Here is a 23,964-nt window from a genome sequence, read left to right as displayed (position 1 = left end):
TAAACTAAAAGGTCCCCGTTAAGTACAACGGACGTGAGGGGTGCTAATACTTTCTCATTGTGTAATCGACTCCCGAACCCGAATATGGTCACGACGACCATTATTCTATTTTCCAAAGGTTTTATCGATATTTTCCTATTCCTTCATTGGGATAAATAAAGTTCGATGGCGACTCTGTTCGAACTAAATTTTCCGCGACCATCGCGAGGAATCGTATTTTTCGAGATGCGACAATGGGGCCCTGCCCCTGTGATGTCTTCTTGTGGCTATAAATACCTATTGAACTGTGTGGATGCTCACTCTAAATCTACTTGGGTTTTTCCTATTAAACTTAAATCTGATGTGTTGCATACCTTCACACACTTTATCACAACAGTTAAGGTTCAATTCTCTACTAATATCAAAGTTATTTAAACAGATGGTGGGGAGTAGTTCAAAACTCTTACTTCTTTATTCAACAAAAAGGAATTGCTCACAGATTAGCTTGTCCTCACACACATCACGAAAATGGCTCTGCGAAAAGAAAACATAAGCATATGGTAGAGATAGGTATGGCCTTACTGGCTCAAACTAATCTTCCCTTAAAATTTTTGGGATAATGCTTACTTAACATTATCCTTTTTTATAAATTGGATGTCAACTCCTCTTTTGAACATACAGTCTCCTTACTACCTATTATATAATATCATACCTAACTACAAATTTCTAAAAGCTTTTGGGTGTGCTTGCTATCAACACCTTAGGCCCTACTCAGCTCATAAATTCAACTTCCACTCTCAATAATGTATTTTTCTGGGGTATTCCTCGTGTCACAAAGGATACGAGTGTCTTGCCTCTGATGGTAGACTTTATATCTCCAAGGATGTGATTTTCAATGAAACACATTTCCCTTATCCTCATCTGTTTCCATCTGACCCCACTTCTTCCCCTTCAATATCTACCATTTCATCTATATTTCCTTTGCTGGCTTTTTTCCTCTAAATCCTCTATCCACATCCCCCTCTCCCAACAACCACACTTTTTTCTCAATTGTCATCCTCATCCATTGCATCCAGTTCTACCACACCTAATTTAAACACTTCCACTTCGACTTCCACTTACCCCATTATGACTGAGTCCACATCCTCCTTACCTTCACCATCTTTTACTCCTTTACATGACCAAGCTCCTGACCCTCCAGGTGTCATATTTCAACCTACTTCTTCTCTTCCTATATCACTTACCAAATCATCTTCCTCGCCTACATCTTCATCTACCTCCCATAAGTCCCATAGCCTTCCTTTTTCACCCCTAAAATATTCATCCCATGGCCACTAGAAGGAAGTATGGAATAGTACAGCCAAGGGTACATCCCACACTTCTTCTCACAGAACTTGAGTCTTCTACTACCTACAAAATGGCCATGAAGGATCCTAAGTGGATGACTGCCATGAATGAGGAGTATTCTGCACTTCTTAGGAATCAAACCTGGACTCTCATCTCTCTACCACCCAACTGGAAAGCTATAAGGTGTAAATGGGTGTTTAAGATCAAACAAAACCTTGATGGGACAATGAACAAGTATAAAGCTAGGTTAGTGGCTAAGGGATTCCACCAACAACACGCCTTTGATTTTACTAAGACATTTTCTCCAATCGTTAAACCAGTTACTGTTAGAGTGGTTCTAACTATTGTTATCTCAAAAGGTTGGCAACTCACTCAAATGGATGTGAACAATGCATTCCTTAATGACATCCTAAAGAAGGAGGTCTATATGCAGCAGCCCCCTGGGTTAAAGAATGTTGACACTTCCCTAGTCTACAAATTGCATAAAGCACTGTATGGGCTCAAGCAGACCCCAAGGGCCTGGTTTAAAAGGTTGACCCAGACTCTTAAAGGGTTTGGGTTTATCCCTATCAGGTGTGATCCATCTCCACTTACCCTTACACTCCTACGCACAATATATACATGTTAGTGTATGTAGATGGCATCATTATCACAGAGAATTCTGCCTCTCACATTCAGCTACTTGTTACTACTACACTCTCAGTTTTCCCTTAAACAACTTGGTCAGCTTGAATATTTCTTAGGTATTGAAGTCTCTCATCACAAAGATGGCTCTTTATTCCTCTCTCAATCCAAGTATATTAAGGACCTTTTATCTTAAGAGAATCTATCAGAAGAAAAAGGTGTACTTACACCTATGATCTCCAATTTAAAACTCTCTAAACATGGTACTAATCTCATGGTTGAACCTACACATTACAGGTTAATAGTTGGTGACTTGTAGTATGCCACCATAACTAGGCCTGAGAAAAGGTATGTAGTCAACAAGGTCTGTCAGTTTCTCTATCAACCTCTTAATAGTCATTGGATTGTTGTAAAGAGAATTTTGAGGTACCTTAAAGGAACTTTGCATCATGGCATGTTGCTTCAGCCTACTTCTACACAAACCCCTTTTTCTATCGGAGGGTTCTCTGATGCAGATTGGGGTTCTTATCCTGATGACATGAAATCTACCTCTGGTTCCTGCATCTTCCTGGGTCCTAACCTTGTTTCTTGGTGGTCCAAAAAGAAAATTTTGGTGGCAAGATCAAGCACTAAGGTTGAGTACAAAAGTCTTGCTAACTCAGCCACTGAAGTACTCTGGATTCAGTCCCTATTAGCTGAACTTAAAATTCCCTCTACTACTCCTGTGACATTTTGTGATAATCTTAGTACTATAGCCATGTCACAGATTAGCTTGTCCTTACACACATTACCAAAATGGCTTTGTGGAAAGAAAACACAACCATATGGTAGAGACAGGTCTGACCTTACTGGCTCAAGCTAATCTTCCCTTAAAATTTTGGGATCATGCTTACTTAATTGCATCCCTTTTTTTATAAATTGGACGTCAACTTCTCTTTTGAACATACAGTACCATTACTACCTATTATATAATCTCATTCCTAACTACAAATTTCTAAAAGCTTTTGGGTGTGCTCGATATCCACACCTTAGGCCCTACTCAGCTTATAAATTCAACTCCAACTCTCAATAATGTATTTTTCTGGGGTATTCCTCATGTCACAAAGGATACGAGTGTCTTGCCTCTAATGGCTGACTTTATATCTCCAAGGATGTGGTTTTCAATGAAACACACTTCCATTATCCTCATTTGTTTCCATCTGACCTTACTTCTTCCCCTTCACCATCTACCATTTCACCTATACTTCCTTTGATGCCTTCTTTTCCTCTAAATCCTCTGTCCACATCTCCCTCTTCGAACAACAACACTCCATCTCAATTGTTACCCCCCTTCATTGCATCCAGTTCTACTACACCTAATTCAAACACTTCCACTTACCCCATCATGACTTAGTCCACATCCTCCTTACCTACACCATCTTTTACTCATTTGCATGACCAAGCTTCTGACCCTTTAGGTGTCATATCTGAACCTACTTCTTCTTTTCCTATATCACCTGCCAAATCATCTTTCTCGCCTACATCTTCATCTACCTCCTTTGAGTCCCATACCCTTCCTTTTTTCATCCCTAAAACGTTCATCCCATGGCCACTAGAAAGAAGTGTGGAATAGTACATCCAAAGGTACATCCCACACTTCTTCTCACAGAACTTGAGTCTTCTACTACCTACAAAATGGTCATGAAGGATCCTAAGTGGATGACTGCCATGAATGAGGAGTATTCTACACTTCTTAGGAATCAAACCTGGACTCATATCTCTCTACCACCCAACAAGTAAGCGATAAGGTGTAAATGGGTGTTTAAGATATAAAAAAAACCTTGATGGGGAAATGAACAAGTATAAACCTAGGATAGTGGCTAAGGGATTCCACCAACAACATGGTTTTGATTTTACTGAGACATTTTCTCCAGCCGTTAAACCAGTTATTATTACAGTGGTTCTAACTATTGTTATCTCAAAGAGTTGGCAACTCACTCAACTGAATGTGAACAATGTCTTCCTTAATGGCATCCTAAAGGAGGAGGTATATATGCAGCAGCCCCCTGGGTTAAAGAATGATGACACTTCCCTAGTCTACATATTACATAAAGCAATGTATGGGCTCAAGCAGGCCTCAAGGGCCTGGTTTAAAAGGTTGGTCCAGACTCTTAAAGGGTTTGGGTTTATCCCTATCAGGTGTGATTCATCTTCGTTTACCCTTATTACTCTTACACACACCATATACATGTTAGTGTATGTAGATGACATCATTATCACAGGGAATTATGCCTCTCACATTTAGCTACTTGTTACAAAACTACACTCTCAGTTTTCCCTTAAACAACTTAGTCAGCTTGAATATTTCTTGGGTATTGAAGTCTCTCATCACAAAGATGGCTCTTTATTCCTCTCGCAATCCAAGTATATTAAGGACCTTTTATCTAAAGTCAATCTGTCAGAGGCAAAAGGTGTCCCTACACCTATGATCTCGAATTTAAAACTCTCTAAACATGGTATTGATCTCATGGTTGAACATACACATTACAAGTCAATATTTGGTTACTTGTAGTATGCCACCATAACTAGGCCTGAGATAAGTTATGTAGTTAACCAGGCCTATCAGTTTCTCTCTCAACCTCATGATATTCATTGGATTACTGTAAAAAGAATTTTGAGGTACCTCAAAGGTACTCTGCATCATGACATGGATTACTGTAAAAAGAATTTTGAGGTACCTCAAAGGTACTCTGCATCATGACATGTTGCTTCAACCTACTTCTACACAGGTCGTCTATTAGAGGGTTTTTTAATGCAGATTGGGGTTCTAATTCTGATAAAAGGAAATCTACCATTGGTTCCTACATCTTCATGGGTCCTAACCTTGTTTCTTGGTGGTCCAAAAAGAAAGTTTTGGTGGCAAGATCAAGCACTAAGGCTGAGTACAAAAGTCTTGAGAGTCTTGCTAACTCAGCCTCTAAAGTACTCTGGATTCAGTCCCTATTAGCTGAACTTAAAATTCCATCTACTACTCCTATGACATTTTGTGATAATCTCAGTATTGTAGCCATGTCCCACAATCATGTTCTTCATGCCAAAACAAAACATATGGAGTTGGATACTTTCTTAGGGAAAATGTCCTCAATAAGACTCATGTGATTCAACACATTCCTACTTTTTGATCAGTATGCTGAGTTACTCACCAAACCTCTATATCCTCTCAAATTTTTGCAATTAAAAGACAAATTACAAGTTCATGACAGGTCCTCTCTTACATAGAAATGACCTTCTTCTTAAGAAAAAACTATTAGAGTAATCAATGTATAGTAGCTAGATCAACTAGTAGAATTAAGTCTCAAGCCCTAACTATCAGTGCTGAGTCAGCAGTTAGGTTTACTATATATACTCAACTCTAATTGAGTTTGTAACCAACTTTATCACAATGAATCTGAGTTCATAACAACTTTAGCTTTCTCTCTTCTCTACATTTATCATTTTCTAATAACCCCAAATGCTTGGACTTATTGCCAAAATTATTTGTTTACTTTTCTTGTACATTTCAACTTGACTTTGTACAAACACATTCCTCAAAAATCAACTGACTTGATTATTATATCAGCATTTCTCTTAGACTTCATTATAAGTTCTGCATTGAGTCTATCGTTGTTCTCTATCTGCATTATGAAAGTGTTGCATGTAACAAATGAACCATTATCAAAAATCAATAGAACAAATAATTAGAAAAATAAATAAGCATCACAAGTTGTGAAGTTTACCCTCTGCTTAGCAATGTCTCGAGGCTTGCCTATAGATTGGAACCGGAAAAGAAAAATTCATGTAAATATAAAATGAATTCCCTAGGCATGGAATTAATATATAGAAAAATATTACGAAAAAGTGCATCATAAATACCAGTGGAGATATGCCTCTTTAAAACTCGCTGCATTGCTTTGTCAATGTCAATATCAACAAACCTTGAAAAGAATAGGAACAAACAAATTAGGCAAAATTGGTACCCTAATAATTCTCTAATGTTGAAAATGTAAATAGTAGTGCAAGGTTGCATATTTCTTGAATTAAAACTGGGAAGGCAAATGTCAAATTTTAACAGTAATCAATGTCTGATAGGTTGTTTAGGTTGTCTCTTCTGATCATAAAGTTATGCCCAGTTGAAATTGCCTTTTGCTAAGAAGAGGCATGGATAACATAAACCAATCACAATGTCAAGGAATAGAAATGGATTGAAAATTAGTTTAACTCTTCCAACAAATAATGCACTAGAGAGGCTACAGATGTTCAAGACAAAACAATTTTATCATGTTAAGTCAAAATATGTATAATTCCAAAAAAAGAATACGTATCGACCTACCTAATCCATGAAAATGTATTGGGTAAATAATACATACGGAAGAATAAGAAAAAGGAAAAAAAAAAAGTGCATGATATCATATGGACATGTTCTTCTGGCTGAATAAACTCGCATAGGTAAATATTCATTTACAAGTTAAACCAGTGAGGGTTAAGCCAAATATTGGATTTATAGGAAAAAAATCCATGGAACCTTTAAATACTTGGGCTCTGAAACAAGCAAATGCTAATGATAATCTGAATGTGGTTTAGAAAACACAAGTACATAAATGTAATTTTCATAGCAGAATTTTCAACCAGGGGTCATAGGCTCACATATGAATTTTCAATCATGAGTTCACATAAAACTTTCAAAACTATCAAGGGCAATGGAAAAATATAAAGAAACATTTGGCTCGGTAAATTCAGTACTTACCATTTCTCATCAAACAAAGATGAAATCTCCTTCCATACCCCATCTTCCAGGAGCAAATAGTTACCTTCAATAATAATGATTTTATGCCTACATAAAGGAAGAAAAGAAATGAATATTTATATACTACATATCAACATAACAAAATAAGTTGAAAGTGCATGTTGCAAGTAGCAACTATATAGAAAATTAATTACCCCTGATTTTGTAAAAAAAGATAGCTCATTGGAGACAAACAAATAATGATACAATTGTTGCAACTTGCAGTAATATTAAAAAATAAGAGATGTTACTGGCATTGATTTTTCAAAATTTCTCAATAATAGAGTGGACAACAAAATTAATGACAGTTAGGGGCTCAATGTCGGAATAGTTTTTCTATAAGATATCTTAGAGTTGTTAAGTGTGTGAAATCTGTTATCTTAAAAAATACAAGATATTACTGCCATTTTTTAAAATTAGTATTACTATAGGTTGGCCTTACAAAGTTTTTAAGATATCAGATTTAACAACAAAATTCAAATGTCGACATAAATTTTATGGTAAATAGTTAAGAGGAAAATACTAACCCCTTCATGATAGCCATTTCTCTTTCTGTTTTTTGTAATGTTAGCTTAAAATGTATCATTAACTTTTATTTAGAATATATCATGTTTTGTGACAAGATAATAAAAGGCTGACAATTGGGCCCACCGAAATGTTAAGATACTCACTGAAGGTTCACAAAGATATCATCTTCCACTGGATCCCCAACACCATGGTCAAATGATGGTACATAAACTGATCCCTGAAGAATTATGTTATACCAAAATGCAATCAAACAAATCAGATAAGAACTACATCAACGTCAATGCACATATGGTTACAGTTACTTATATTCATCCTAGCTTTACTCAATAACTGGCCAATAAAGATAATACAGATTATTTGAGAGATAGAGGAAGGGGTTATCATCAAATAAACAATTCCAGAGTTTTCAAGCCACAAAAAATGGTAGTAACAATACCAACAACAACAACAATAATAATAATGAAATAAATAATACAATTAGATCTTTAAAAACTTGTAAACCTTACATGAACTCTTAGATTCTTGAGACACATAAGAAGGCGCGTAGGATTGAATGTCCATGGAGCTGATAGACCAATCAAAAGATTAATGTTTTTCTATGAATAGTGTTTGAGATTGATGGGAATATGAAGAGGTTCCTCACCTCCCCTTCTAGCATGTGCTTCCTCAGGATTCTGTTAGAATCATAACAAAATAATAGGATGACTTAGAGTTATAATGTCAGATTATGATTTTTCGTGATAATAAATATGGATTCTAGTCCATTAAGTACTTATATATACTCTATGTTCTAAACACTACATAATTTTTTTTGTAATGAAGGGGGATATAACTTTTACGGAATATCTCATTAGTCTGAACCAAATGCATCATCCATTTAGTCTTCACGAAAAGAAATCAATAAGCAAAACTTCAGAACATGTTCCTATCCAAACTATTTCCATGCTCTATCACACGGAAAATGATAGTCTATCAATCAATTATATCACTTTCAATGACATACAATTTGATCCCTAAAATTTATGAATTCTAGCTCACTAATATGAACAGTGAAATTTACTAGGAATAACATTATATGGATAACAAAAATAGTGAGCAATATAAGGATACTAACCTTCATTGCATCTAGTTCAGAACGATAAAGATGAAAACCATCCATGGGAATCACAACAGCGACATCAGGAGGTTGAACCTGGGAGTCAAAGGAAGAAGCTTTCTCTGGCCAAAGCTTGTTTATGCGTCTGGCTACTTCATGCGCTATTGTGCTTTTCCCAGCACCAGGAGGACCAGCCAGGCCAACAAAAAACCTGTGCAGCGCCATAAAAAAATAAGATTAAATTAGTATATAAAGGAATGGCGTACAAAAGCACAGTACATACATTTGACATCATCCTTCTAGTTTGCCAACCTCCCATAACCAATAGTCGAAAAGGAGGGAGATAACTATTTTATTTGTAAGCTTATGAAATAATAAATAACCTAATATTAGAGAGACATCTAATCAAAGAAGATAAAAATGACTTTCTACTTGATAATCTAACGCAGAAGGACATATAGAAAATCTGCAAAACAGAAGTTTAATACAACCTAAAAGAAGTTCTAACAATAGAAGAATTTCATACATTGATACAATAAAATACAATTAAGAAAGTTTTCAGCCATAATAACTAGATGAAGATTTAGTTTAATTACTGACAAACCTATAAATCTTCTGCAAAATGATAAGCTGAATCCCAACCCTACAAAATTGGAGCGTGGAAACTAATTGTGGATGGCCAAATAGCGGAAACCTGACAGCAGGTGGCCTATCAGATCTTAAACCAAACTCTTGATACATTGGGGTTTTTCTTTATGAGCAACACACCTTCTGAGAGACACAGCACATACTCACCCAAAACCTTAAGGTAATAGGTGTGTGGGTTCTCTCACTTATAAAATGCTCAATCTCCGCTTTTCTAATCAATGTGAGACTTTCCCACACTTGTTTCTTAACACTTTCAACTCACACTTTTTTTTTCTCAACAGACAGAAACAATCTTCAAAGCATATAGGAAATAAAACAGGCGATGCGTGCACATTAAATGGTACCACTATACACAATACACATCCGGCCGTAAAAGACATGCATCATTTTGAAAGAACAAGTTTCATTATACACAATTGCATTAATATACAATACTCATAAGAAATCTACTGGCTACTGTAACTCCAATAGCAAGAACTTACTTATAATTAGGATTTAACGACACTGACGGCAGAGGCAGAATTCGTCTAACCAATGCATCGTAGATGTCATCTACACCACTGCAAAGTCATAAAAGTAACTACTAAGACATTAAACAATCAAGTCATAGCTACCAAAGAAAATTGTGAAAAAATTATATAATTTTCCTTCATTTCACAGTTACACTATATTTCCCTCAAAATAATTAGTAAATTAGTAAATAAAATAACCAAATGTAACAAAAAGTACGATGTACCTTCCTTCTACAACTTGAACATGATTCTTTTCGGCAGATAAAACCTAAAAGAGGAAAAAAAATTATGAAAACTGAATCAACTTAACAACACATTCAGTATTTGCGGAATCTCAAGCATGCAAATGAACTATTGTAAATTAGTATGAAAATTATTGGAATAACATGAATTTGATAAATCAATTCTGGATATGTACCTTGAAGAGAGAATTCTTGTTAATGCGAAAGCGTGTTGGAGAAGATGAAAGGTGCACGAATCCGTTACGAGGCACGAAGGAAAGTGAGGACGGACTCCGATCGCGACCGTCGGATTTAGTTATCGGCAAGGAAGGAACTGCGGCAAAAAATATGACCGGAGATGAAAATAAATTGAATTGAGAAATGAAATCAAAATCATTATAATCAGAATTTAAGAGAAGTTTACCTCTTGCTGTCGCTGAGTTAAATGTTATTTCCATTTTCCCTGAATTTGAAACCACCTTCTCCGGCGGAGACTATAAAAAATCAAACAAGAAAAACAATATTTATCATTATTATTATTATTATTATTATTATTATTATTATTATTATTATTAGAGTATTGCTATTTATTAGGAAACAAATCGGAGAAGAAAAAGAATGCACATACTCGATCTATTCTTTTTTTATAAATCAATTTTGACTTTTAAGTTTATTGATTAAATAATATATTTGAACTATAATAGACTAAATATATCAATTTTCTGAATTTAAATTTATTTAAGAGGAAAGTTTTAAATTTATTTTAAATTTTTTTTTTTTTAATAGGGATTATAGGATAGTGGTGATAATAAATTGTTAAGATTTGTGGCGAAGGTTCGGGTCTTATATATGTTCCTCTTAAGATCTCATGTTCGAATCACTACTACGGAAAATAACTTAGACGCTCCACTGTTTTTCGAATGGCATGTATCTTATAATTTATCTCTCACTCTTTAACATATAGAATTTAGTTCAATGCCCAAAATTCTTCAAAAAAAAAATCCATTATTTTATAGTTTATTTTACAATGCATCAATTGTTGACTAATTTTGAGTCATCGTCATCACTATCATTGTCATTATTTTAATCAATGTTGATGATTATTATGATGACAGTGATGAAGATGATTCAAAATTTCTCAAAAAAATTGATGTTTTGCAATATAAAATAGAAGAAAATGAATTGTTGCTTTGAAGAACATGAGGCATTAAACCAAATTCTATATGTTAAAAAAACATACATGAATTACAAAGATGCAGGCAATTCGAAAAAAATTGATTCATCTAAGTTGGTTTTCAAATATAACCTAATTTTCAGATTATCATTTTCTAATGCATGTTTATTGAGGGGTTAGTGTAACAAGCAATCTACATGTGATATAATAAACTCAACGGGATTTTAAATTATAGGCAAATATTTTGAACAACAACAACATATCAACTCATAAAATGTTTCACAGACGTACCTTTTATTGAAAAGACTTGTGGCGAATGAAGATGAAGAAATGATCTACTTATCTCAGAATGGAATCCACAATGAAATGACGATGAAGCTGAAGTGAGAGCAGCAAACTTGTGTCCATGATCTGGGTCTTTTACATAAGTATGTCGCTTTCACTTTAACTTCACCCTCCTTGTGTTTTTTATTCATCGCAACACTGACAATTTGTGAACCACGCTTACAAGGCAAAATGTGTATTATCATGTTAACTTGATTTGGAAACATAAATTAGCATGAGATTGTAATCCTACAAACATCATGTTAACCTAATTTGGAAATATAAACTAGCATGACATTAACAACATGTTAACAAAACCAGAAAACCAAGTAATGTCTAATACGTTGATGTCTCTATTGAATAGAGATTTTTAGATTTTTAAGAAGAACTAGTGTCATACATGGAACAGATATGGTAACTGAGATTCATTTCAATAATAGAAATTCAAGTAGAGATAACCCAAAAAAACATGAAAATTATGTCAAATGAAAACCTTAAACCCTAAATCCTAAGTTTTCTGCCAAATGAAAACACGAAAATCATGTCAAATGAAAGCATGTGAATAACAAAGAAAATGGAAGAACCTATACACAGAAAAATGGAAGAAACGTATGAATAACATGGAAGTAAGTTTATGAAGAAGAAGAAGAAGAAGACTGATAAAGCATATGAACTTGAGTACCTTTTATTATCAAGAAGCTTATGGGGACGAGTTCGCTGCATGTGGAAGAGAGAGATGCTAGGGTTTTGTTTTGAGAGTGATAGTTATTTTGTGTGAAAGCTTGATAACTTAGCTTATATATATATATATATATATATATATATATATATATATATATATATATATATATATATATATATATATATATATATATATATATGTGTGTGTATAACTTATCACCACGACTGCTAAAAAAAATTGTAATATAATGTATGTATTATTCACAATGGTTTCTTGTAATAATTGTGGTAATACGTATTTATATTAATATATTTCAATAAAATATAAAATAATAAAATGTCTTTCACAAACGGTTGTTATAAAGAACCGTGATGAAATATCTTTCAATAAAATAAAATAAGATTCAGGTGGTTGCTATCAAACCCTTAGTATCTTAGCACATAGACAATCAAAACATGAGAAGAAGAACTAACATTAGATTTGTTATTTTACATAAGTTCAATGAGGTTATAGAGCCTTTATAAACATAAATAAAATATGCCCAGATACAAGGGTAATCAAACTGGAAAGAAAAACTTAAATCTTCAGGATTATGAGTGTAGCGGTAAATTCATGATCATCAGGTTATGGATAAGCAAGACATCAAATAACAAGAGTCGTCACCACGCTTTTATTGTTTCCAAGGGAAAAGGGAAAAAGTATGAACAAAACCCAAAATAATAAGTTTTCAAATCAAAACTAATAAAATGCCAGAGATTATAGGTAAGGGGGTTGGTTACACAGAGGGAAGGTGTTAGCATCCAAAGTGTCCTAGGTACTCCTAGGGAGCCCTTTTTTGTGTGCATATGTGTTTTTGTACAAATGATGTTTGCAAACAAATAGAATGGGGGGTGAGAAAAGAATTCATTAATTATATTTTTGTGTTTGACAAGACCTTCGGACTTGTGCCTACGTACCAACATAAAATGAGGGATCAAAATCTTGTAGTTTGTGGTATAAATTTCAAAGTGGATGCATTGCTTTTAACAAAAATTTAAGCTTGAAAGGCACACATGCCTAAAAATGGTATGAATGAGTTAGTTCTTTTTTTTTTTGCTTTTGAAAATTTTAAGTCAAGTAGGATTAAGTATATTTACAAGTTTGATTAAGAAAAGAGTTTGAAAATGCAATGGCATAAGGCCAAAATTTCTAATTTGCAATATGGTCAAAGTTTTAAAAAACTGACACAAGCAAAGAAGATTTTAAGAAAAAGGAGGGAGAATTTTGAAATTTAAGAAGTGGGGAAGAGATGAAGAGACTAATCCTAAGCACAAATTTAAAAGTTGAGAGTTGAAAAGATCTGACCAATGAGCTGCAATCCAATAGACAAGAATGTCATATAGAAACCCAAATTTTCCTTGGACTTTAGAATCAAGCAACAAACAATGCATAATATATCAACTTGAAGAGCAAGGCATCAAATAAAGATAGCCACATCCAAGCTTAGCAACTCCATGATCTTCTTCAAAATTTCCCATGTAGCAGATGAATTCCACAATGCACTAAGTCATAAGTTCAAAATAACAGCTTCATAACGATCATGTTGCAGATGAACTCAAATGGATCTTCAATGATGTATCAGATAAAGTTTCAAATCACAAGCACTTGGTTACATGAAAGTTGACATTGGCCAAGTCCTTTGCATAGGGAATGTTGCCTAAATTCTAAGTTCAATTGTCTCAGATCAAACCAATAGTCCACACAAGATATTTTTTAGGGTTTTTGTTCTGATTATGTACATTAATGGTCAAAGACCACACAAACAAACACAATATACACAAACAAAATATATCACACAATATGGTCCAAGTGGACAAAATGAAAATGACATTAACATAAACAATTAGAATGGTACGAATAATGGTAAATGAATAAAGCTCAAAAAATAAAGTGCATTAAAATAAAGGACTTGAAATTAAATGTTAGTTGTTAATGAGTTAGAAGTTAGTATTGCTTTTGCTTTGCTTTTTTTATTTAAGTCATTCTTTGGAGAACACTCAACCCACTTATCACAAGCATGACTCCTTGAACCAAGACATCTTCTAAAGGAAGGAAAAAAGGTCAAGTTTCCACATAATACCATGAAAGAGGAGAGACTTACAATCTCACTAACTATAATGATATGCCTTTTGTGTCACAAATTTAGTGCTATGTTAAGCAATCTTAATTGAACTTATGTAGAAGTCACAACTATTTGAGATCGGGCAATAGAATTTTGGTGTTAATGCATGTTAGAGACATAGTATGATGAACTATGCTCATGAAACATACCACACACAAAAAGAATAAGCAAAGTGGGGAACCTAATCTCATCCATACTTGTGTTGATTTTGCAATAAACTAGCCTTAGGATATTGAGATATCATAGGTCCAATGACATGAATGCATAAAGAAGGGGAATGAAATGAAGAGGGAGAGGAAATAAATCAAACTCAAATTGGACAAAGGAGGACTTTTACCAAATTAAGATCATTCATTCATTTTGGGAGATGTAATGTACATTCCATCAATCCCCTAAATCCAATGATCTTAACTTAACAAAGTCAAATCAACATTGACCAAGGCCCAACAACACAAGTTAAACTCAAAAAGTCAATTAAAATAGCTATACACAATTAATTTGGCATTTAAACAATTGAAAAATAATAAAAATAATGCATTAAATTAAATATGGTTGATCAATTTCCTAAAACCTCATCAAAACACCAAAGAAAAGGCCATGAGATTTATCATAGGTCAAACAAGGTCAAAGGACCTTGGAGAAAAAAATTCAGTATTTTTGGAGACTTAAAAGTATTTTTAAACAATTAAAAATATTCACAAAATCAATTAAATCATGAAAAATATTAATAATGATCCAAAAAATAATTTTAATTCAGAAAATGAAAGAGGATTTTATTTAAATTTTTTTGGTGAAACTTTCATATTTTTTGGATCAATATTAAAATTAATATGAATTAATGAAAATTAAAGGAATAAAAAATAAAATCAAATAATCAAAAAAACGTGGACCACTTGATCTGCCTCATTAATTGAGGTGGCAAATCAAGTGGTGGAGTGCGCGCGTTCCATGATGCGCTTGAGTCAACATGTTGTACCAATGGTAATCACAATGTACGCTCATGATTAAAACATTTCAAACTCATCTAATGGCTCTGAATGTTTCCAGTGCATCGCCGGAGCCAAAGGCCGATCATCTTCTCCGATGACCCCGGCCAGACTGGTTCAGTCATCACCAATAGATCACAAATATCACCTCAATTTTAACTAACTCCAAATATATATATAGATACGTGGAGTTGAATTTTGAGGTGTGTCAACTGAGTTGCTTCGATTTGACCTCAAAGCAACTCAATCTTCTTGCCTACATTGGTAGGACTTCAAACAACCAAGGATCCAAGAGAATTGATGAGTATTAAGAGAGAATCGAAAAGAAGAAAAATCTGGAAAATTACCTTCAATGTTGTGCAGAAATGGATCTCTCTTGCTTTAATTCGTGCTTGATCTTGCTTATGGAGCTTGTGGAAGTGGCTTAAGAACAATGCAAAGCTTTGGATCCTGGAGTTTTTGAATCTCCAAATAGTGAGATTCAAACTCAAATTTCAAATGAAATTTCTCAGGTTTTTCTTTGAATTGAGAGGGTTTGGAAGGTTGGGAGCAAAGCTGGTGCGCAAGGTCCTTTGAATTGATGCAGGGGACCTCTATTTATAGCCAAGAGAAGTATTATTTGCACACTTGAAAAATTCTCCAAATTTGGTAATGTAATGCACATGCTTGCATGGGCGTGTACAGACCTATGAAGTAATCTAATTAGGTCCATAATCAACTGAAATGAGGTATGCATGAAGCTTGAATGGCAAGGCAAAGTTATTTGGACATTTGAAGCTTTGATTTTCCCAACTGATACAGGTCTGTTTATACCATGCGCAGACCTATCAAACTTAGTCCAAAATGAATGTATTAGGACTATTTGGAAAGCTTATATCAAGAGGAACAACTCTTATGTTGAACACGTTTCCATTTGGAACTTGTATCATGATGCATTTTGAGGTGGAATTTTGGAATTTTCAACATGTTAAAATATTTTCTAAGTCTCAAGTCACATATTCAATTATTCCACCTTGCTTAACTTTTTATGTGAGCTCCAAATGAGAAACATGTCATCATCAAAGTTGTAGATGTTTCAAAGAAATTCAAAATGGTCACCAATTTTACATCATTTGTATTTAAAATGAGTGAGTTATGCATTTTTGAAGTTGAGGAAAATCACTTGTTCAATGGTATTGGTCCAAAATGACCTATAATGTATCCTCATATCACATGCTCATAAAAGTTGATTTAGCTCTCACTCCAAACATCAAAGTTGAAGTAGACATCTTTAATTTGATTTTTCAACTTGAAAATATTCCATCTCATAAAAATTGAGCAAGTTATGGCTATGGGAAGTTGACTTTCAAATTAGGGTTTAGACAAAATGACCTATAATGTTCCAACATAGAAAATGAATTTCCAAGAAAAATTAGCTCTAAAACTAAACATGAAAGTTGTTTGTAATGTAATTTAGAGTAACGTTTCTCTTGGAATCATTTTCATATGATGAAAAGTGTAGGAGATAGGGTCTAGGGGAACCCAGTTTTGATCAGATGAATTCATTTGGCCAACCACCATCAACCAACTTGCTAACTTGCAATTCTCTTGACTCTTTAGGCTCATGGTAGATCATATATGAATAAGATTATGAGTTTTGAAGTATCCCTTGAGAAACTTGATCAATTGGTGAAGAAGCTTGTTGAAGAAGTTACACAAGATACCTAGATGAACTAGGGTTTCCAAGGGTAACCAACTCCAAACTCTTGAAGAAAACTTGATAAAAATAACATGTAGAGATCATTGGGACTCATATATAATGCTTAGGGCCATTGTGGATCATTCCTTGGTTGTGCTCTTAGCAATGAGGGTCTTTAAACCCTAGATGTGGACTTGATAGATCAATGGTGATCATGCCCTACCTATAAAAGAGTTAGGAAAATGCAAAGACATATTTTTGATATTTTGGTTAGTAAAAATGATAATATACAAGTATGATACAATCACATGGTGCTTGGTGATCTCTCTCAAAACAAACCCAATGAAAGAGGGGTAAGGAGGATGCCAAGGTATGATCCTAATATTAATGCATATGACGAGGTTGCATGAGGGATCTTAGGGTCAAAATTGAGGTCTTACAAGGAGCTCCTTTTATCAATGGAGCCTTCAGACTTCATGCTCAATTGAATCCAAGAAGTTAACCTAGTCTTCATCTGACTCAGAATCACTTGATTTCATTAGCTCTTGAACAACAACTTCTATCTTTCTTATCTTTTTAGGATTCAAATTGGTGATCATTATCTTCTTAGTGTCAGGTGTCTCACTAGAAGGTTCAACAATTATGATATTATTCCTAACATCTCCTGCATCCTTGGCCTTCTTTAACTAAGACTCAATCATATCACCAACATCCTTAGAAATCTCAATTTCTTTAATAGGTACGCTCCTACTAGATTGGTTAGATAAATCTTTAGAATTTTGATTCATGTTGAGAGGAGGAAGCTTACGAGGACGAGTTTGTTGCATGCAGAAGAGAGAGATGTTAGGGTTTTATTTTGAGAGTGACGGTTATTCTGTGTGAAAGCTTGATAACTTCACTTATATATATATATATATATATGTGTGTGTGTGTGTGTGTGTGTGTGTGTGTGTGTGTGTGTGTGTGCGCGCGCGCGCACGCATACGTGCATGTGTGTGTGTGTGTGTGTGCGCGTATGTGTGCCCGTGTGTGTGTGTATGTGTGTAAATATTTTATCACCACGATTGTTAACAAAATCTATGATAAAATGTAAGTACAATTTTAATATATTTATTAGACTATAAGGACAAACCCTTTTTGTAATGAAAAATATTTATAAGAAAAATATTGGTGCTGGGAATCGAAGCAATTAATCTTTCATTTATCACAACGGTTGTTATTAAGGACCGTGATGAAATGTATTTAAATAAAATAATAAAAAAATCAGTTGAGCGAAAATGAGATATTACTACAGTTTTTTAAACGGCCGTTGTAAGATGGTGTTACCAAATGTATAATTTATAGTAGTGAATTCTACTAGATATTAACAATCTTTATGTTTGGATAGTTGTTAGCCTGAGATTTTTGAGTCAGCATGTTCGACAAGAGAAGAGGTAAGATAAATATAAAGGCTAAATACAGATAGATAAATCAAGTTTTCAACACCAAAGTCACAAAGTTCGAAAGAGGGATTCTTGACAGAGACAATTGGGAGACATGAAGTTGTTTTCGACAACAATAGCAGTTTTGCAATAGTTTAAAAACAAGAAACGTGGAAGCAAAGCAGAAGACAGAAGGCCACGCAATAGTATATGTGTTTAATGCTGAAGAGTTTACTGTTGTCAGTGGTTATTGATGTACGTGTATATAAGTCGATTTGATCTTTGTAACAAAGATTCACATTTTTCATTGTTGTTCTCTATAGAATTCAAACATCCAAGTTAATCATATATGAATCTGCGTCACATTTTTAATCTAAGCAAATTTACTTGATTTTCTTTATGATTTTCTTCATTTACTTTATCCTTCAAGCAATTCTGCATTTTATTTCTTGGATTTTTTATCCAATTAATCTACATTCAAATGTTAAGTTATCAAGCACTGATACATTTTCTTAAACACTTTTTGAACAATATGTCCATATGATTTTTTCGAGTTTAATCCTTGTGAACCAAAACTTATGATTTATTTACCAAAAATAATAGTAAACACCAGTCCATACATAGTTGTGTTATGACTTTAAACAAGGCATCTGCTAGTAAACAACGGGGTTGGTCCATTTGGATTAGTAGGTCGCAAGGTCGGATACTAAAATTTCAAAAAAATGGTTAAGGTTTATTATTATCTTTTTTACTTTCATGTTTTCTTAGCAATTTCCTTATTATTATTATTATTATTATTATTATTATTATTATTATTATTATTATTATTATTATTATGTATTGATTAAATATCATTTTGAGGAAATGACGATAAAGATGAGATACTTGTAGTATATTGGTGAGTATTTCAGTCTACACACCGCGGATGACACGGTTGTGATGGAATATTTTTAACTTTAAAGAAAGAAAAAACTAGCTTCATTACTTTATTAAAGTCGAAATCGGATTCAAAATAGCATTTGTTGATATCGATATTATTTTGACACCGTTGAAAATGCATAAATGTAACAGAAGTGACCATGTGATCGTCTTTAAGAAATTGTAAGATGGATTATCGTACATTGATCGAAAATATATTTAGAGTTTCATAACTACCATTGATGTGGGACCGGGCAAAATATCTTATTTTCAAGGCTACAGCTTTAATGTAAAAATCAAAGTCTAATTTTGAATCTAAGATGACGAAAAACTAGTGACTAAAACTATGACACTCTTACAATACATGATGGATAAAATTAGGCTATTGCCTAAACCCTAAAATCCCATTACAATGCTTATTTGGAGTCTGATTTTATATAGTCTAATAGGAACTTCTGTGTGAGAGGAGAGTGAAAACAAAAGCAATCAAGAGAATTTTGTTCTAAATCATTGTAAGTTTAATTATTTTATTTCCAATTGTAAAAGTCATGAATCCCCTAGGGATGAGTGGCTGGTTCCCTTAGACTAGATTTCCTATAGAGGATTCTTCCCTAAATAATGATTCAATGTAATCTTCCATATTTGCGCTTGATGCTTTCTCCCGTCTTGAGGATTCTTCCCTAAATATGTGATTCAATATAATCTTCTATATTTATATATTTCTATTTGCATTTAATGATTTCTTCCATCTAGATAATTGGGAGAATTGATCTAAAGGTTAATAATACAAAATAGGTAATCCATCTATCAAATTGGTAGGACTATGATATTTTAATGACCGCTCACAATGTTGTGTGAATAATCTCGACCATTAGTTTAGTTTTATGCTATATTATATATTCATTAGTGGTTGTATGGGGATACCTTCCTCTTAGGACTTGGGAGATCACTGCTAAGTAATGAATGCTTTTATGGGATGGGTGTACCTTCCTCCCAATACCAGGGAGGTTAGAAATATTGTTATGTAAAACTAGCTTCTTATTTACGTGTTTTGTTCTTTAACACCTTAGTTAGTGATGGTATGTGGATACCTTCTTCTCAGGATCCAAGAGGTAACTCTGCTAATGATAATTGTAGCGGTAAATTCATGACCATCAAGCTATGGATAAGCTTAACGTCAATAAAACAAGAGTCGCCACCTCACTTTTATTATTTCCAAAGGAAAAGGTAAAAGTACGAACAGAACCCAAAAATAATAAGTTTTTAAATCAAAACTAATAAAATGCCAGAGATTACAAGTAAGGGGGTTGGTTACACAGAGGAAAGGTGTTAGCACCCAAAGTGTCCTAGGTACTCATAGGGAGCCCTTTTTTATGTGTGCATATGTTTTTGGTATAAAAAAATATTTGATAAAATAGAATGTGGGGATGAGAAAAGAATTCATTGATTATATTTTTATGTTTGACAAGACCTCCGGTCTTGTGCCTACATACCAACATAAAAATGAGGGATCAAAACCTTGTAGTTCATGGTAAAATTTTCAAATAAGTTGATGAATTGCTTTTAACAAAAGTTTAATAAGAAAAGGCACAAAGAACCAAAAGTTTGAATGGAGTTGTTAATTCTTTTTTTCTTTTGAAATTTTAAGTCAATATGATTAAGTTTATTTACAAATTTGATTTAAGAAAGAGTTTGAAAATTCAATGCCATAAGACCAAAGTTTCTAATTATTAAAACAAAGTCTAAGTTTGAAATCACAAGCAAAGAAGTTTTTGAAAAGGGGGAGAGATTTTGAAATTAAAGAAGTGGGAGGAGATGAAGAGTCTATCCTAAGCAAAAATTAAAAGTTAAGGGTTGAAAAGATCTGACCAATGGGATGCAATCCAACAGACAAGAATATCATATAGAAACCCGTCTTCCTTTGGAATTTAATCAAACAATAATCAAATAAGCAATAGGAAATATCTAGACATCATGAAGATCAAGGCATCAAATAAAGATAGCCACATCCAAGCAAGCACTCCAATAGCTAGCAGTCTTCATTGTCTTCCCATGTATCAGATGAAATATTCCTTGATCAACTTAGAACAAAACATCAGACACAAGATCAAAATAATAATTAAACACAAAGATAGAGTAGTAGATGAACCCAAGAAATTCTCAAGTCTTGCATCAGATGAAAGCACAATTCAAAGTAGCTCAGTACCAAGATGTTGGCATTGGCCAAGTCCTTTTAGCACAGGGAATGTTGCCTAATCCTAAGTCCAAAAGTTTAGATCAAGTTCAACAGTGCACCAGATGTTTTTTTAGGGTTTTTGTTGTTATTAGGTATTTTAAGGTCCTAAGACCACAAAAAAAATCAAAATACACAAATAATATATACAATCACAAGATATGGCTCAAATGAGAAAAGTGGAAAGGACATAAACATAAACAAGTTATATGAAATGTAAATGGTAATGAATGATAAAGTGTAGCGGGGTATTCGTTACCATTAGAGATATTGACTAAATCTAAGGTAAATCATACAGGTCGAGTCACCACCGCACTTCTATTTATCCAAAGGAATGGTTAGAAAGCGAACAAAAACCTAAAAGTTTTATCGAATCAAAAACTAGTAAAAATGTCAGAGATCTGGGTAAGGGGGTTGGTTATGCAATGGGAAGGTTTTAAGCACCCAAAACATCCTAGGTACTCCTAGGGAGCCCTTTTCGTATTTGTTGTAAGGTTGGTATTTTGTGAAAAATTGTTTGTGCAAACATGATTGAAGAGATGAGAAGAGAATATACAAGTTATTTACATTTTGTGTTTGGATGGATAAACCCATTGCCTACGTACCATCTTAAAAAAGATTAGGATCAAAACCTCGTAGTTCGGGGTAAAAATCTCAAAATGAGTTGGTGAATTGATTGGTCCAAAAGCCTTAAGGTCTTTTGTTATCCAAGGGAGAAAACTCAACATAAAACCACAAGTCCACCATGTGAGGATAGCTTCAACATGCTAGTGAGGGGTTAACCCTATAATAAGCATGGAAGACTCATTGTCCATCACTAAGGATATAGGTGAGTATTATATCTACCTCTAGGATAACTCAAACCTAATAGCTAAAGGTTATGAAAAGTTTTAATAAGAAAGTGGCCATTGAAACCACAAAAAGTATTTGAATGAGTTATATTTACCAATGAAGAGTATTTACACAAATATGGTCAAAGTTGATTTAAAGGTTCAATTCAAAATAAGTATTATGAAAAGAAAGTTTGAAAATCAAAAGCATAAGGCTTAGGTTTCTAATGTTTGAAAAGAAGTGTTAAATGTTTGCACAAGAGTTTTAGCTTGGGTTAGAATGGAGGGAAGGAGAAGAATGTTCTAAAGTCCTAATCATACAAGAGATAAGGGATGAGAAACAAGATCACAAATGGAGTTCCTCTCTTGAGATCATATTGATGATCCAAGTAGCTCCCATCCTTTGGAATATGCAATAATAGTAAGCTCAAGTAATCAACATAATCAAACAAGCTCTTGGAAAGTTCCTCAATGGCTCTTAGATCTCTCTCTCTTAGAAGCTCATGGAAATGGTTCCTCACTTAGGCTCAATGTTGGAATCCCTAGCACAAGAACACACACATTAAAAAGTTCTATCAAACAAATCAAGAATGAACAAGCAAGAGTTTAGAAATTGGTCCTTCCAAAGTCCTCTTTAGCATTTATAGAATTCTAAAGGCCCAATGCCTAGTTGCTCTTTGACTTTTATAGCACTCTAAAGGCCCAATGCCTAGTTGCTCTTTGACTCCAAATTTTCATAGGGAAAGTCCTAGAGTCTAAGTCCATTTGTCCATTCTTTGCATTTGGTACACAACAATCAAAATAAAACACAAGCACAATGATATATTATACACAATTATGTGCTCAAGTGAGCAAAAGGCAAATTACATTAACATAAACATGTGCTCAAATGAGCAAAGGAAAAAACAAATGAATAATATGTACAATAATAGTAAATTGCATAAAAGTAAAGTGCAAGAAGTAAATGTTAATGGTTAATGATTAATGTTAGTAGTTAGTGAGCCATAAGGCAAATTTAGCGATATGTTAAGCAATCGTAATTGGACTTATGTAGAAGTCACAACTATCTGAGGCCGGTCAATAATAATGTAGGCAACAACACAAGTTAGAGGTCTTGATTAGTGAATCAAACTCCAACAACTTGCCATGCCAAAAAGAAGAAGATGAGAAATTATCTTGTATTGATTTAGGTCCTTTGCATGATTTAGGAAGCAATCTATCCTTAATGCAAAGCCATTCACTTGATCCATGATCAAGATGAATTAGATTTGAATCAAGGAAGATTAAACTGAAGGAGAATTGCGGTCCAAAACGCAGCGGAAATTAAAATTTTCTCCTTTAGAGATCCTTACGAATGGTCATGATCAGTGATAGAATATTTACCTCTTGTGACGCTTGAAACCTTTGGTGCAGATCTCTTGTGACAATCAAAACCTTTGATGCAGATCCACGAAGCGATCACGAACGTTGAACGATGACAACGTCTCTACTCAGTCCACACGAACGGATTCCTTCAATCTCAGTGCTAGCTAGTACGAGTGAAGGCTTTGAGTGAGAGAGAGAGAGAGAGAAAACGAAATTAATGCAACCGCCATTTATGCTTCTGCACAAGGGTTCTATTTATAGAACCACTTGTGTGGGCTTCAAGCTAAAAGCCCACTTAAGTGTATTTTGACCCATATCTTATAATATGCCCAAAATCACTTAAGCCCATGGTACCTTACCATATTTCGTATTCTACTCAAGTACACCGTACCTTACGATGTTCTATAATCCACTTAAGGGCACCGTACCTTACGGT

General features: G+C 33.9%; 1 protein-coding gene across 1 annotated transcript; it reads right to left on the bottom strand.

The window, feature by feature from the left end:
* Positions 1-5,253: 5,253 nt before the first annotated feature.
* On the bottom strand, positions 5,254-10,336 carry LOC127126090 (putative uridine kinase C227.14). Its single transcript, XM_051054941.1, has 12 exons — positions 10,181-10,336; positions 9,954-10,090; positions 9,760-9,803; positions 9,506-9,583; positions 8,394-8,586; positions 7,923-7,953; positions 7,786-7,844; positions 7,423-7,496; positions 6,713-6,799; positions 5,842-5,903; positions 5,706-5,734; positions 5,254-5,603 (listed from the first exon to the last, which is right to left on the bottom strand). The coding sequence occupies exons 1-12, from the start codon at positions 10,212-10,214 to the stop codon at positions 5,517-5,519; spliced, it is 915 nt and encodes a 304-aa protein (XP_050910898.1). The 5' UTR covers positions 10,215-10,336; the 3' UTR covers positions 5,254-5,516.
* Positions 10,337-23,964: the final 13,628 nt, after the last annotated feature.

This window comes from Lathyrus oleraceus, chromosome 3 (genome assembly GCF_024323335.1).
Source record: "Lathyrus oleraceus cultivar Zhongwan6 chromosome 3, CAAS_Psat_ZW6_1.0, whole genome shotgun sequence".
Lineage (NCBI taxonomy): Eukaryota > Viridiplantae > Streptophyta > Magnoliopsida > Fabales > Fabaceae > Lathyrus > Lathyrus oleraceus.
The sequence above is the reverse complement of the archived record's forward strand: the minus strand, read 5'-3'. Positions and strand labels throughout refer to the sequence as shown.